The sequence below is a fragment of the Dermatophagoides farinae genome, unplaced genomic scaffold (genome assembly GCF_024713945.1).
Source record: "Dermatophagoides farinae isolate YC_2012a unplaced genomic scaffold, ASM2471394v1 contig2, whole genome shotgun sequence".
Lineage (NCBI taxonomy): Eukaryota > Metazoa > Arthropoda > Arachnida > Sarcoptiformes > Pyroglyphidae > Dermatophagoides > Dermatophagoides farinae.
In genome coordinates this window covers 407,690-419,103 of record NW_027461517.1, presented here as the reverse complement: position 1 = coordinate 419,103, position 11,414 = coordinate 407,690, and the positions used below count along the sequence as shown (strand labels likewise).

General features: G+C 32.7%; 1 protein-coding gene across 1 annotated transcript; it reads left to right on the top strand.

Moving 5' to 3' along the window:
• Window positions 1-10,338: 10,338 nt before the first annotated feature.
• Window positions 10,339-11,064, top strand: LOC142597964 (NAD(P)H-hydrate epimerase-like). Its single transcript, XM_075734963.1, has 2 exons — window positions 10,339-10,437; window positions 10,519-11,064. The coding sequence occupies exons 1-2, from the start codon at window positions 10,339-10,341 to the stop codon at window positions 11,062-11,064; spliced, it is 645 nt and encodes a 214-aa protein (XP_075591078.1).
• Window positions 11,065-11,414: the final 350 nt, after the last annotated feature.

Below are 11,414 nucleotides of genomic sequence, written 5' to 3'. Positions count from 1 at the left end.
GGTTTAAATGGGTAAGTTCCTAATAATGAATTAATGTACATAGACATACCTGTGACAGATAAACTATTTCTTGCTTAACCATTGTCAATCTTTTTTGAATGTCTGAGTTAGATAGCTTAAGCACTTCGCAGTCCTCAAGTATCTTTATATCCTCCTCACTAAAGCCATATTCAGACATGTGTTATTTTTAAATCGTTGATAATATTTAAAGTTGTTTAAATCTAATTTTATGCTTTAAAAAGTATATCGCGCCTGCTTTAGAACGTAAATTACTTTTTAATAATTCGATTTAGTTAATCTTCACCTTTACGAGCGGTATACTAATTAACCTTATTTTTGGTTTAATTTTTATTTGTGAATAAATTAAATCAACATTACGGTTATCTAAGCTATTATAAACGCTGAAGCTCGCTGTTAATATTACATATTATATATTTATACTTTGTTTACGTGTATTAAAAAATGTCATTTACATATTGATCAAGCTATACCTAGTTCATATAGTTATTGATTTGTCGTCATACTTCAATGATAATTGTGCTATTCATTTAATAAGCCGTACCAAAGCAGTTTGCTAAAATATTTTAAGCGTTAGCATTAATTTACTTAGAATAATAACTAGAATTCGTGTCCGGTAGCGGAGGTGGAGGGGGCTGCATTGGATTTCGGTCCGCAATATAAGCGTTGGGTGCATCGTAATAGTTCGGCATTTGTTCATCTATAACGTATGGAGACTCCATTCGCATCATATTTCGCGGCATGGCACGAGCAGGGTGACGATCGTTTTTGTAGCTATCACTGTAAGGAGGGTTTACGTCTGGACTGACGTATGGGTTCGAAAACTGGTTGTATGCCTTGAAGCTTCGAGGTTTTGGAGCGTACTGAGGACGCATGATGTTCATGCCTCCTAGCATGTAGTTGCTTGGTGGGTGAGTAATGTCTGGAGGTCCGCGATACGGATACGCTGGAGGAATCATTTCTTTTGGCACTTTATTGTTCCACTTGTTGAAGCGTGGATCGTACTTAACAGAGAGTCTTGCAATTTCGATTGTTTCCTGGTTGTTACTGTGGAGATGAAAATGGAAAAGATCATTTACGTGTGGTAAAAAAGTAAAATCCCATTGAGATATACAAGCCGGGATTTTTAAAAAATTACAATATTCAAAATTAGCTTGTTTAGCTTTAAAGGGCTTATTAGAGAAAACATACAAAGTCAATTCGTTTAAAAAATTGGGTATTTTATCATATGTTTTACCAAATATCATGGGTTTCCATTCTTCGAAAATGTCTGAGTCGTTTATGCTCAGGTCTATATCTTTCTTCTCTCCACGTGTAATCTTGCAAAAAGGAGCGAGCTTTGCAACTTGAACTATGGGAATCTGCTCGAGTTCGTTTTCGTTGTCTGAACCTGATTTGTCGATTGGTGGTTTTATTACTGTTTTCTTCGCTGCGACTCGCTCTTGATTGGTCCACAAAAAATATATGTAAGAAGACGGATTTAATATCGAAAGACTGGATTTTATTACCGAAAACCAAAACAAGTGGATGCGGAGCTGGAACAATTCATCTGTTGTCTTAATAAACTCCGGACATCCTGTGTAGGCGACGCCCGGCAAAACGAAAAAGATGATGTCATAAGGTGGACCCATTGACGAATCGTTAAAAGTGGACTTAGATTCAAAAAAATGCCGTGCTAACGCCGGGTTAAATCCGTAGTGCACAGTTAAACCGTGGTTTTGCAGTGTGTTCGACGTTTCTTTTTGTTCTTCAGTTAACTTGAGGTAAGGCAAGCCACATGCGATTTCGACTGCAAGCTCGTCTTTTACGTTGAGTTTTTCTTTCCAAAAGTCTATTTTTTCTAAAAACGCTTTGGAAAAAGTGAAATTTTCATCGCCTATTAACAGAAGTTTCTAAAACAGCCGTGTCGAGTCTTGCAACTACTTACCATGTTGTTTTCAATACTTCATTGAAGTTTTAATAATTGATAATGTTTTAAATTCTTACATTAAATCTGTGCGAATAACAATTCTCACGTTGAAAAAATTATTTGCCTGTTAAATTTGTTTTGCCGCAATTCAGAAAATTCCGTCGTTTATGTTGAATTTTACAAAGAAAGGTTTATCGCTAGATTAATATTATTAATCCTTTCAAATCCAATATCTTTTTATGTAAATTAATTATTTATTACTATATACGATTATGATATACAAATTTTACAGTAGACATTAAATAATTCGTTTATGTGTCAGAACAGTTGTAAATTTTTACACTATGCAGATGGAAGAGTTGAATTAAAGGAAACGAATTGAATTTGTGCAAGGGGTAAAGCGGATTGAATTAGTAGACGGAGACTTCGGATTCTGGCTCAGATTTTTTTTGTGCTGTGGAGGTAGTGCGGTTGTAATAGCTGGATATGGTAGAAATTCCGCGTTTTGTTATGTTTTCGGTGATTTTCTCTAAGTTTTGGTAAGAGTTAATTTGACATTTTGCCTGGTCTTCATGGCCGAGAGTTTTTGCGAACTTGAGGAAGATGTCTTGCAGTTTGTTTATGATCGTAGCTCCGGTGGAGGTACCAGTCTGAATCAAACTAGATACGGGCTTAAAATTGTCTGGGGTCGATTCGAACGCTGCGTTAGTGACGCCAAGGAAAATATATTTCAAGACAAAAACATAACAGATACAGCGGATGAAATACGAAGGAAGATTTTTCGAAAAGTTCGAGTACTGAGATGAAACTAAAGACTGACGCTTTTCAAACTCGTCGTAGATGTTCTTTAAAGTAGTTCTGAAAAATGGTTGGTGCTGTGGTACTTACTTGTATAAAGTGCTCATATTCCGTTTGTCTTAGTTTTAATTATAATTTTATTTGGGAATAAAAAAACAAAAATTTTTAATTAATTTACATATTTTGGAAAAAGTAGCAATAAAGCTGTGAAGCAGTTGCGTGTATAATTAACGAGTTTTTAAATTATAGAAATATTGATTGTAAGCCAATGTTTACTGGAGATTTTTTTTACAATTTTGTCATTTATATCTTTATTTCGCTGAGGAAATTCTCAGTTTGGGTCGTAACTTTATTTAGGCAGAGAGCTACAGCTCGGCTTACTAAAGCTCAGAAAAAAGCAGTTAAAAAAGAGGCTCGACGCCTAAAAAAGAAAAGCGCAAAAAAAAATGCGAAAACGACTAAAAAAATGTCAGACAGGCAAGTACTGGAATCTTTTAAGCAACTATTGAGCCCCGAAAAAAAATTTGAACATGATCAGCTAATGATCGCCGCTCATAACATCGAGTGTAAAAATCTGCGTAAACGGTTGATTGAAGTCAGAAAAAAGCATGAGTTCGTTTGCATTATTGATAACTCGTTTAGTTTGTCTTCCCCCAAACAAGATCAGCAATCTCTCGCAAAACAAATTCAGTTGATTTCAAATGAAATAATCAAAAACATAAACCATAAAACGTCACTAATCTTGGCATCAGTTCCTATGCCATCGAATCTATACACTATTTTTCAACAAATGGGATTTGCCAAACATAATTTTGTCATCACTGATGAGACGTTAAAAACTACCATACTTAAACTGCAAATTGATAAAGTGATTTATCTTTCTCCGGACGCAAAGAAATGTCTGACCGATAGTGAAATAAAGTCGCAAAAGCTTGTTGTTGTCTTAGGCGGGCTGGTTGACACTCAAGTAAGAAAAAATGCCACGTTGAATAAAGCTAACATTATAAATGTAGAAACCAGAAAACTTCCTCTCCAACAGCTTAAAAATGTATCAAACCCAATCTTAAACATTGATGTCGTTTACAAAATTATAGCGTCGGTTCGGTTCGATAATAAAAGCCTATATAAAGCTATGACACTTCACATCCCAGTTAGAAAACTTAAGGCAGCTAAAACTGCGACAAATAACCAATAAACGGCTAGTATTAAAGTAAAAATCGCAGAGTAAGCTTGAATACACTTCATTGGCCCCGATTTTAAAATGTTTAAATAAGAGTATAATTTTAGTTTGATGGACTTAGTTTTTTGATCATTCCTGCATCCACAAATGTTGGTTTTTTGGGCAAAAAGTTGAGATTAAGCTTGCTACTTGTTTTGGTCCTGAGAGGTGGACTTTGCATAAACTTGTCAACGTTCGAATTGTTCGTACCTGTTAATGGTACGTCATTAAACTTTAAATTTTTGTCAATGCTCTTTTCTACCGTTTGAATGTTTATATTGTCCGAAATTTTTTGTCTTCCTGAAAATTCAGTGGAAATTTCTTTGCGCATCGAATTGTATTTATCTGATTCGCTGGAAAAGTACAATGTGGATGAATGGTTGTTTATCTTTCCTTGTGAAATATTTTCGTCTTTATGACTCGAAAAGTTAAGCGAAGGCGTTGTATCTGCCTGAGACCCATTTACGCCGGTCACTTCAAAAGTGAGATCGTTGAATTTAACTAGCCGTAATTCTTCTATAGGTATAAATTCAGGGGGCGTTATCTCTTCTAGAATTTTTATACCTGCTATGGAAAGCATTTTTATCAATAAATCCTTGTCTTTGTTCGATTCAAAGTCAATCGTAACAGGTCTTTTATTTTTGTCCGAACTTTTATCGTTTTCAAACAGGGTCAAAGCTTTATCGGTTATGTTGGCAACACTATTGTTAGCAGCAAACACCGTTTCGGTGTCTTCTTTTATTACAGAAAACTCAGTGTGGTATTTTGCTACGTATTTTGTCGCCGATTGGTAGTTAGCTTTGGCTATGTGTGTTAGATTTATATTTGTAAAATTTTTAATCAAAGTTTTTGCTGATTCTCCGAGCTTAATAAAAACATACTCGAGCAGTTCATTACTGCTAATAATTTTACACAAAGAAATGGCTCCTGTTGAAGCAAACGTATTATAGTAGTCAAACGAAGAAAATATATATGTTTTGAGAAACAACTTCTTAGCGGATTCGAACAAAATAATACTCTCATCATTGTAAATGTAAGAATATGATTCTTCGAACAAATTTGACATATCTTTCTTAAATGTTGCATTGATCTTTTCGCCGGAAGTGCTAGATTCTAGAACGTTTTTGATTGGCATCGCTTGTTCCCCCGATATATTGCTAGGGGAACTTAGATCAGCACTTGCTTTTTTTTCAATTATTAATGCGTTGGCATCCTCAGGTTTTTTTGTGTCACTGTGGTCACCGTGTAAAAAATTAATTGTCGTAATTGGTTTGTTTATATCATCAATGTTATGTTTTATCCTATTCTCTTGTAAAACTGTTTTGTTAGAAAGATTAAGAAAATCACTCCTTATTGGATAATGCGGGAGATGCTTCATAAAGGCTTTTTGTCCATAAGAAACATTATTTAATAACTTTTGGCTTTCATATTCCACGCTGTTTTGGTTTAGTATGCGCCATTCCGCATAGTATAAAGCTGAAATAAATTTATAAAAAATACCTGCCTTTTCAAAAGAAAGTGCTATCGTGTTAGCACTGCACAACGTGTTTTGGATGTTCAAAATTCGGAAAACTGAAACAAGCTCAAAAGCTGTTTCGTCCGAAACTATGAACGAAATAAGCTTATCATTCTCATTAACTATCACTTGTGAAGTTAGCTTGCTGAGATATATGAACTTGCAAGTAATTTGACCTGGAATACAAATTGACAGTTCTTTAAATTCATGTTTCATGAATAAGTAAATATTCATTTTAATTTTTTTCATTGAGGGATCGTGCAAGATAATGTTACAATTCACTTCTTCAAAGTCATTGAATCCATAGATCTGAGTAATGAAACCAAAGAAAGTTAGCTGCAAAAACACGAAATCAAACTCCAATCCCGATTCAAATTCAAGTACATGAATATTTTTGTCTGCTGTCGAGGTTAATGTTGAATAAAAGTACATTCTCAAATTGTTACGTTCAGGATAAAAAAAAAAATTGTCCTTTATAAAGTTAAGTTCAGTGGACAAATCTTCGGCGGAAAGAATTCGAATGTACTCAGAAATAACTTTGATCACTTTAATACCACCTTTTTTTACATTATCTGTATTCATATCGCGTTTGTTCTTGATAAAAAAAATATAGTCAGCAAATGATGCCAGTTGGTTGATAAATGATTCAACGTCTATGAATAAATATTTAACGCGAACAATAGCGTTTCGAATGTTTGCCTCGTTAATGTTTTTCATGTTAAACAGTTGATTATTTATAATTTCCAATTTTTTATCTATCATTTGCTTTAGTTCATTGTTTAAAATATACTGAGTTTGTTTGAAATTCATTTGAAATTTAATGCTAAAGTTTTCTCTGTCCATTTCGTGTGATTTAAGTAATAATTCATATTGTTGCCGGGCGTTATTGTTTTCGTTATTTGTTGCTTCGGCGTTTTTGTTAGATTGGTAATTCATGATAGCAGTTTTGTCATCCAGTTCGTTGGAAAGGTAGTTTTGTTTCTTTTGCTTACCAATCGCATTTTGGTAAGAAAAATTTTTCCTGTTGTAAAGATTATTGTTTAAACTAGAAGTTGAATTTAGCTCTAGCTTGTCAATCAATATCGTTGGAGGAATAATGTGCTTTTCTTGTTCCAAATGAGCTATAATTTTTTGAAAAGATTCTAGCTGACTTTTCTGATACTTAATTATAGACCTGCTTTGTAAAAGCTCTGTTTCAATGTCTGAAAAGCATTCGAATTGAATTTGATTGGTTGTGCATTTATCTTTGTATGATTCAAGTAAATTTTCATAATTTTGTATTTCTTGCTTTAGAAATCGTAATTTGTATATGTCGTCTTTGTATTCGTTGATAAGTTGATAAGTTTCGTTTATTTCAGGATTTTCCTTATTGACATTTATATTATTTAAAGTATCGTTCAGTTGATTAATTTCGTTTTTTAAAATGTCTTTTTGATGTTCTAACTCTCTGTTAGTTTCGGTCAAAACCTTGATTTTCTGGTTGAAACGACCAATAGTTTTTTTATTTTTAATTTCTGACTGTTGCAAGACAGTAATTTCAGAATTCAATATTTCTTGCTGAATCTTTAACTTAATATTCTCATCTTTCAAGTTTTGGATCGTTTGTTGAAATTTCTTGTTCTCAGATTTTAAATCTTCTTGCAACTTTTTATATTCGTTCTGCAGTTCTTCGATGTGGTTTCTTTGTTCTTGTATAAGAAGTTCTGATTTGACCAAGAGTTCATTTTCAAAAGGTTCGAAGCCTTCATACTTATATCTTGAAAAGTTTATCTCTTCCATATCGGTTTTATTGAAAATCCATACCGAGATTTACAATTCATAATTTGCTTGACGTGAATACGCAGTAAAACGAAATAATAATTATCGCTTTATATAGCTAATAAAATGCTTCTATAGTTCAATCAGTTAAAATTGCTTTTTATATTCATTTTTTATAGTGTGAAACAAGCTAAACTTGCTTTATATAAACTTATATTATCACTGTTTGTGTGTTATAAAAGAAATTTTTTTCGGAACTAAAAAGTACTGTGCCAAATAAATAATTTTCGTATTAATGAGTATGAGATATAATTTATAAATTGTAATTTTACTTCGAGATCCGAACGATTAGTAATTTGTATTTTATGAAGCAGTAAACAAAAAATGGAATCGATTCTAGATAACAATGGTAACGTAAAAACAAAGTTTTTGTAAGTTCGTAAACAAAACACTTTTTAGAATACAAGAAATATTTTACACGCATCATGAAGCACAAAAAGTAATCGAAGATTATCCACAAGAAACAAAAACGTATCTTGATATAATAAATGCTGCAAATTACTTATTGAACACGTTTGAAGTTTATAAAAAAGATATAAAAAATTCAATTAGCAGCGACATATTACACATCATCTCTCACGAAAAAAAAAAAATTATTGAACTTTATCACGCAGAGCTAAACGATCCTTTAGACCATACTTTACCTTGGCCCCCCACTGGTGGCAAAGTTCTACAATGGTGGAAGCAAATATTAACTACTGAAGCGTTACGGTTTAATTTCAACGTGGAACTAGCTGAGTTGGATTTGATATCAAAACTTGCAAAACATATTAGAAGAAGCAAAAGTTATGATATAGATTATTCAAAAATGAATCAAGGCACTGATTTATTTTATCCACTGCCTCTTGGAAGAAAAAATGATATTGCTGCATTTGTATACAGTTCAGTTGTAGGAAAACGTATAATTCAATTTAATCTTGAAAGTGTACAAGGAACGCTTATCAATAATTTTAAAATGATATCTTACAGTCGTTTAAATCAAAAACAACTTTACGATGAATATTACGAGGAAATATCTAGTTTTTTTCATGAAAAAATTGACCTTTGTGATGATGAGGAGTTGGATAAAATCGAAGAAAAAATAAAACAAAACAAATTGTTGCCATGGTATATGCCAAATTATCCAGAACCTTATGATAAATGCGAGTTTGGCTTAAATGACTTGAATAGTTTTTTTCACAACAGTTTAATTAATGTCGAGCTTGATAATTGCGATACTATTTTAAAGAAATTCATAAATTGGTGTAAACTCCTTTTTAAATTTACCCCTAGTTAGCTAAGCAAGTTTGTGTATTCTTCTGACTTCGATGTGGCTTTATAAGTTTTTTTTTCAAACCATTCATAGGTCTTAGTCTTGCATTGATACAAGGAATTTGTAACCATCCACATGCAGCCCTCTTTATTGAGCAGAGCAAACGTGTTTAAAATCTTAGATACAGACTTTTTTGTCATGATATTCACATTAATAGAAAGAAATCTGCATAATTTTAGTTTTCTCGTGTGTGTTTAGCTATAAAGCAAAGTCGAGGAAAACTAAAAATACTAATTCTTATTTAAGTAATTTAACAAATCTTTCAACGCCAGTTTTTACAAGTAAATAAAGAATTTATTGTATTAGTCGTTTTTATTCGATGGCATTTTTGTTTGGTATCTTTAGTTGGAAGAAAACGCAAACGCGTTTAAACAAAAATTGGCTTTTTGCAAAAAGCTTGTTTTTGTCGTTTATATTCACCTACTTCATCATATTACCTCCAGATTAAGAGTACATGGAACGTAAATCCAATTTTATTCCACTACAAATTACTTTTTTAATTACATTGCTACCAAGATTACGGTTCTTCTTAGAATTTAAATTGATTTCGGGTTTAAACCCTATGAGCGAACCAATCAATAAATTGATCCCAAACACATTCAATAAAAGTCGTTTGGCGTCTTTACAAAACAATATTTTTAAAGGTCTTGATGCTTATTGTAAAAATCATGAATGCACTACATTAGCAAACTTTGAACAGAAGGTGGGAAAAAATATTCACAAATTTTTTGATTCAACTGTAGTCGGTAAATTTGAACAAACATCTAAAAATTTATGGAAGAATTTGCGAAATGAAGCATTAAAACCATTAGAAGAAAGAAAAAAAAATTTACTAGCTGCTGAAACAAAAAAAATAATTGAACATAGCGATAAAACAAAAAAAGAATCATCGGAGCAAGCTACAAAATATAAATATGAATGGAGATCTATTGAGCTGATTGAGCCAAATGTGGATTTACGTCTCAACAAGTTTATTGATTATACCACAAATCGAGATAACCTGATATGTTCGATATTTAAGAATAGATTCTGGTTTTGCAAACAGAACGAAGCTATTAAAAATTATAATTTGTCTTTATACGATGGGGAAATCGAAAACCAAGCTGGTATAATAAATACAGCACGAGTATTAAAAAAATCTAACAATCTAATTTCGGACACGTCTGAGTTATCGGCAATAATTATTTCTGGCGTACGTGATTCATGCAAGCTACAACTTGCTTGCGATATTCGTCAAAACATTATTCCTCATGATTTTGATGGAATTTATTTATCTGAAAAAGATGGAAGATATAAGAAATTTGGTAAAATAAATATGATTCTAGAACGCAACATTATTTTAAAGTTTCGTAGTCGCAAAGGTTTGATTCAAAAAAATTTTGAAACTGTAGCCATTGACACAGCAATTTATCCCGAAACGTGTGAAACCTTAGAACTATGCAGAACTAAAAAATATCCTTATATTTTCTTCGAATTCAATTTGAAATACTCTCTGAGCGATATTAATGACTTTGGAAAACCATATGCTGGTTGGAAATATGCAGTTCATTCATCAAACCCAAACGATTGCGTGGGACCTTATAATTTCGACAAGTACTCCTGCGAAACACCGGTTGTGCTCATCGCAGATCAGTTATAAACAAATTTAATTAGTTGCTGTTTAATATTACAGTCCAAAATTTTTATCAAAAATATTAAATTAATTCATTTATTAATAACGCAAATAAAATGATCAGATTTCTAATATTATGAGCAATCAAACAATCAAGTATATAGATTCAATTATAGCTCGTGAAATAGATGATTATTTGATTTCGCCCGACGAAGTTAATTATGATCTTATTCAGGTACGTCCCGAAAATTTGATTTTTTAGTTAGTTGAATCGGCAGGGTTTCAATCGTCTGTTTGTATCTGTGATTATATAAAGGATAAAACTAAGAAAATAATAGTTTTAGTAGGTGGAGGCAGCAACGGAGCAGACGGTTTAGTGATTGCAAGATATTTATCTAACAATGGTTATTTAGTAATGATGTACTGTCCGCAGTTGAATCGTTCCGAAATTCAGATGACGCTTCATCACCAAGCCATATCAGTCGGCGTAATCGAGGTGAAGTCAGTTGAAGAGGTCATTGACGACTGCGATGCAGTGATTGATTGTATAGTTGGTTTTAACATGATTGGAAACCAACTAAAAGAGCCATGGCACTCTATAATAAATATGATTAGAATTAAAAAGCTAACCCTGATCAGCATTGACATACCTTCCGGATACGAAGTTAATGTTGAGCACGAAGCTAGCGTTATTAATGCCAGTTGTGACGTGATAATATCTTTGATCGCTCCGAAGATTTGCACAAAAAACTTTACTAAAACTCATTATTTAACTGGACGCTTTGTTCCAAACTTCATGTTAAACTATAATGGTTGGGATATATCAGACTGGCCTGAAAACCAAGTATTCAAAGTGTTATAATTCTATAAGTTTAATTTTTTTTTACTCTCTTCGATGAAGCGCGCAATTTTTTTCTTTAATTCAGGACGCGCTTGCAGGTCCGTTTTTTTCAGCGGTTTTCGGTTAAAAGGGTCAAATTTTTCCGTTATCAGGTGTCTCTCAATGATGTGGCGATCCATGATTAAGTTTGAAGTGGGCAGGTAAACAGGATCTGAAATCAGCGTTTGCATTAGAGGATCGACGTACTCTTCAGGCACGTCCATTTCGTCCATGATGATTTCCGCGATGTCTCTAGTGTTTGAATTTTTGACTAGGTCGTCGTGTATTTCTTGAATTGTAGAAATCTGATCGTCTAAGCACATATTTTCTCT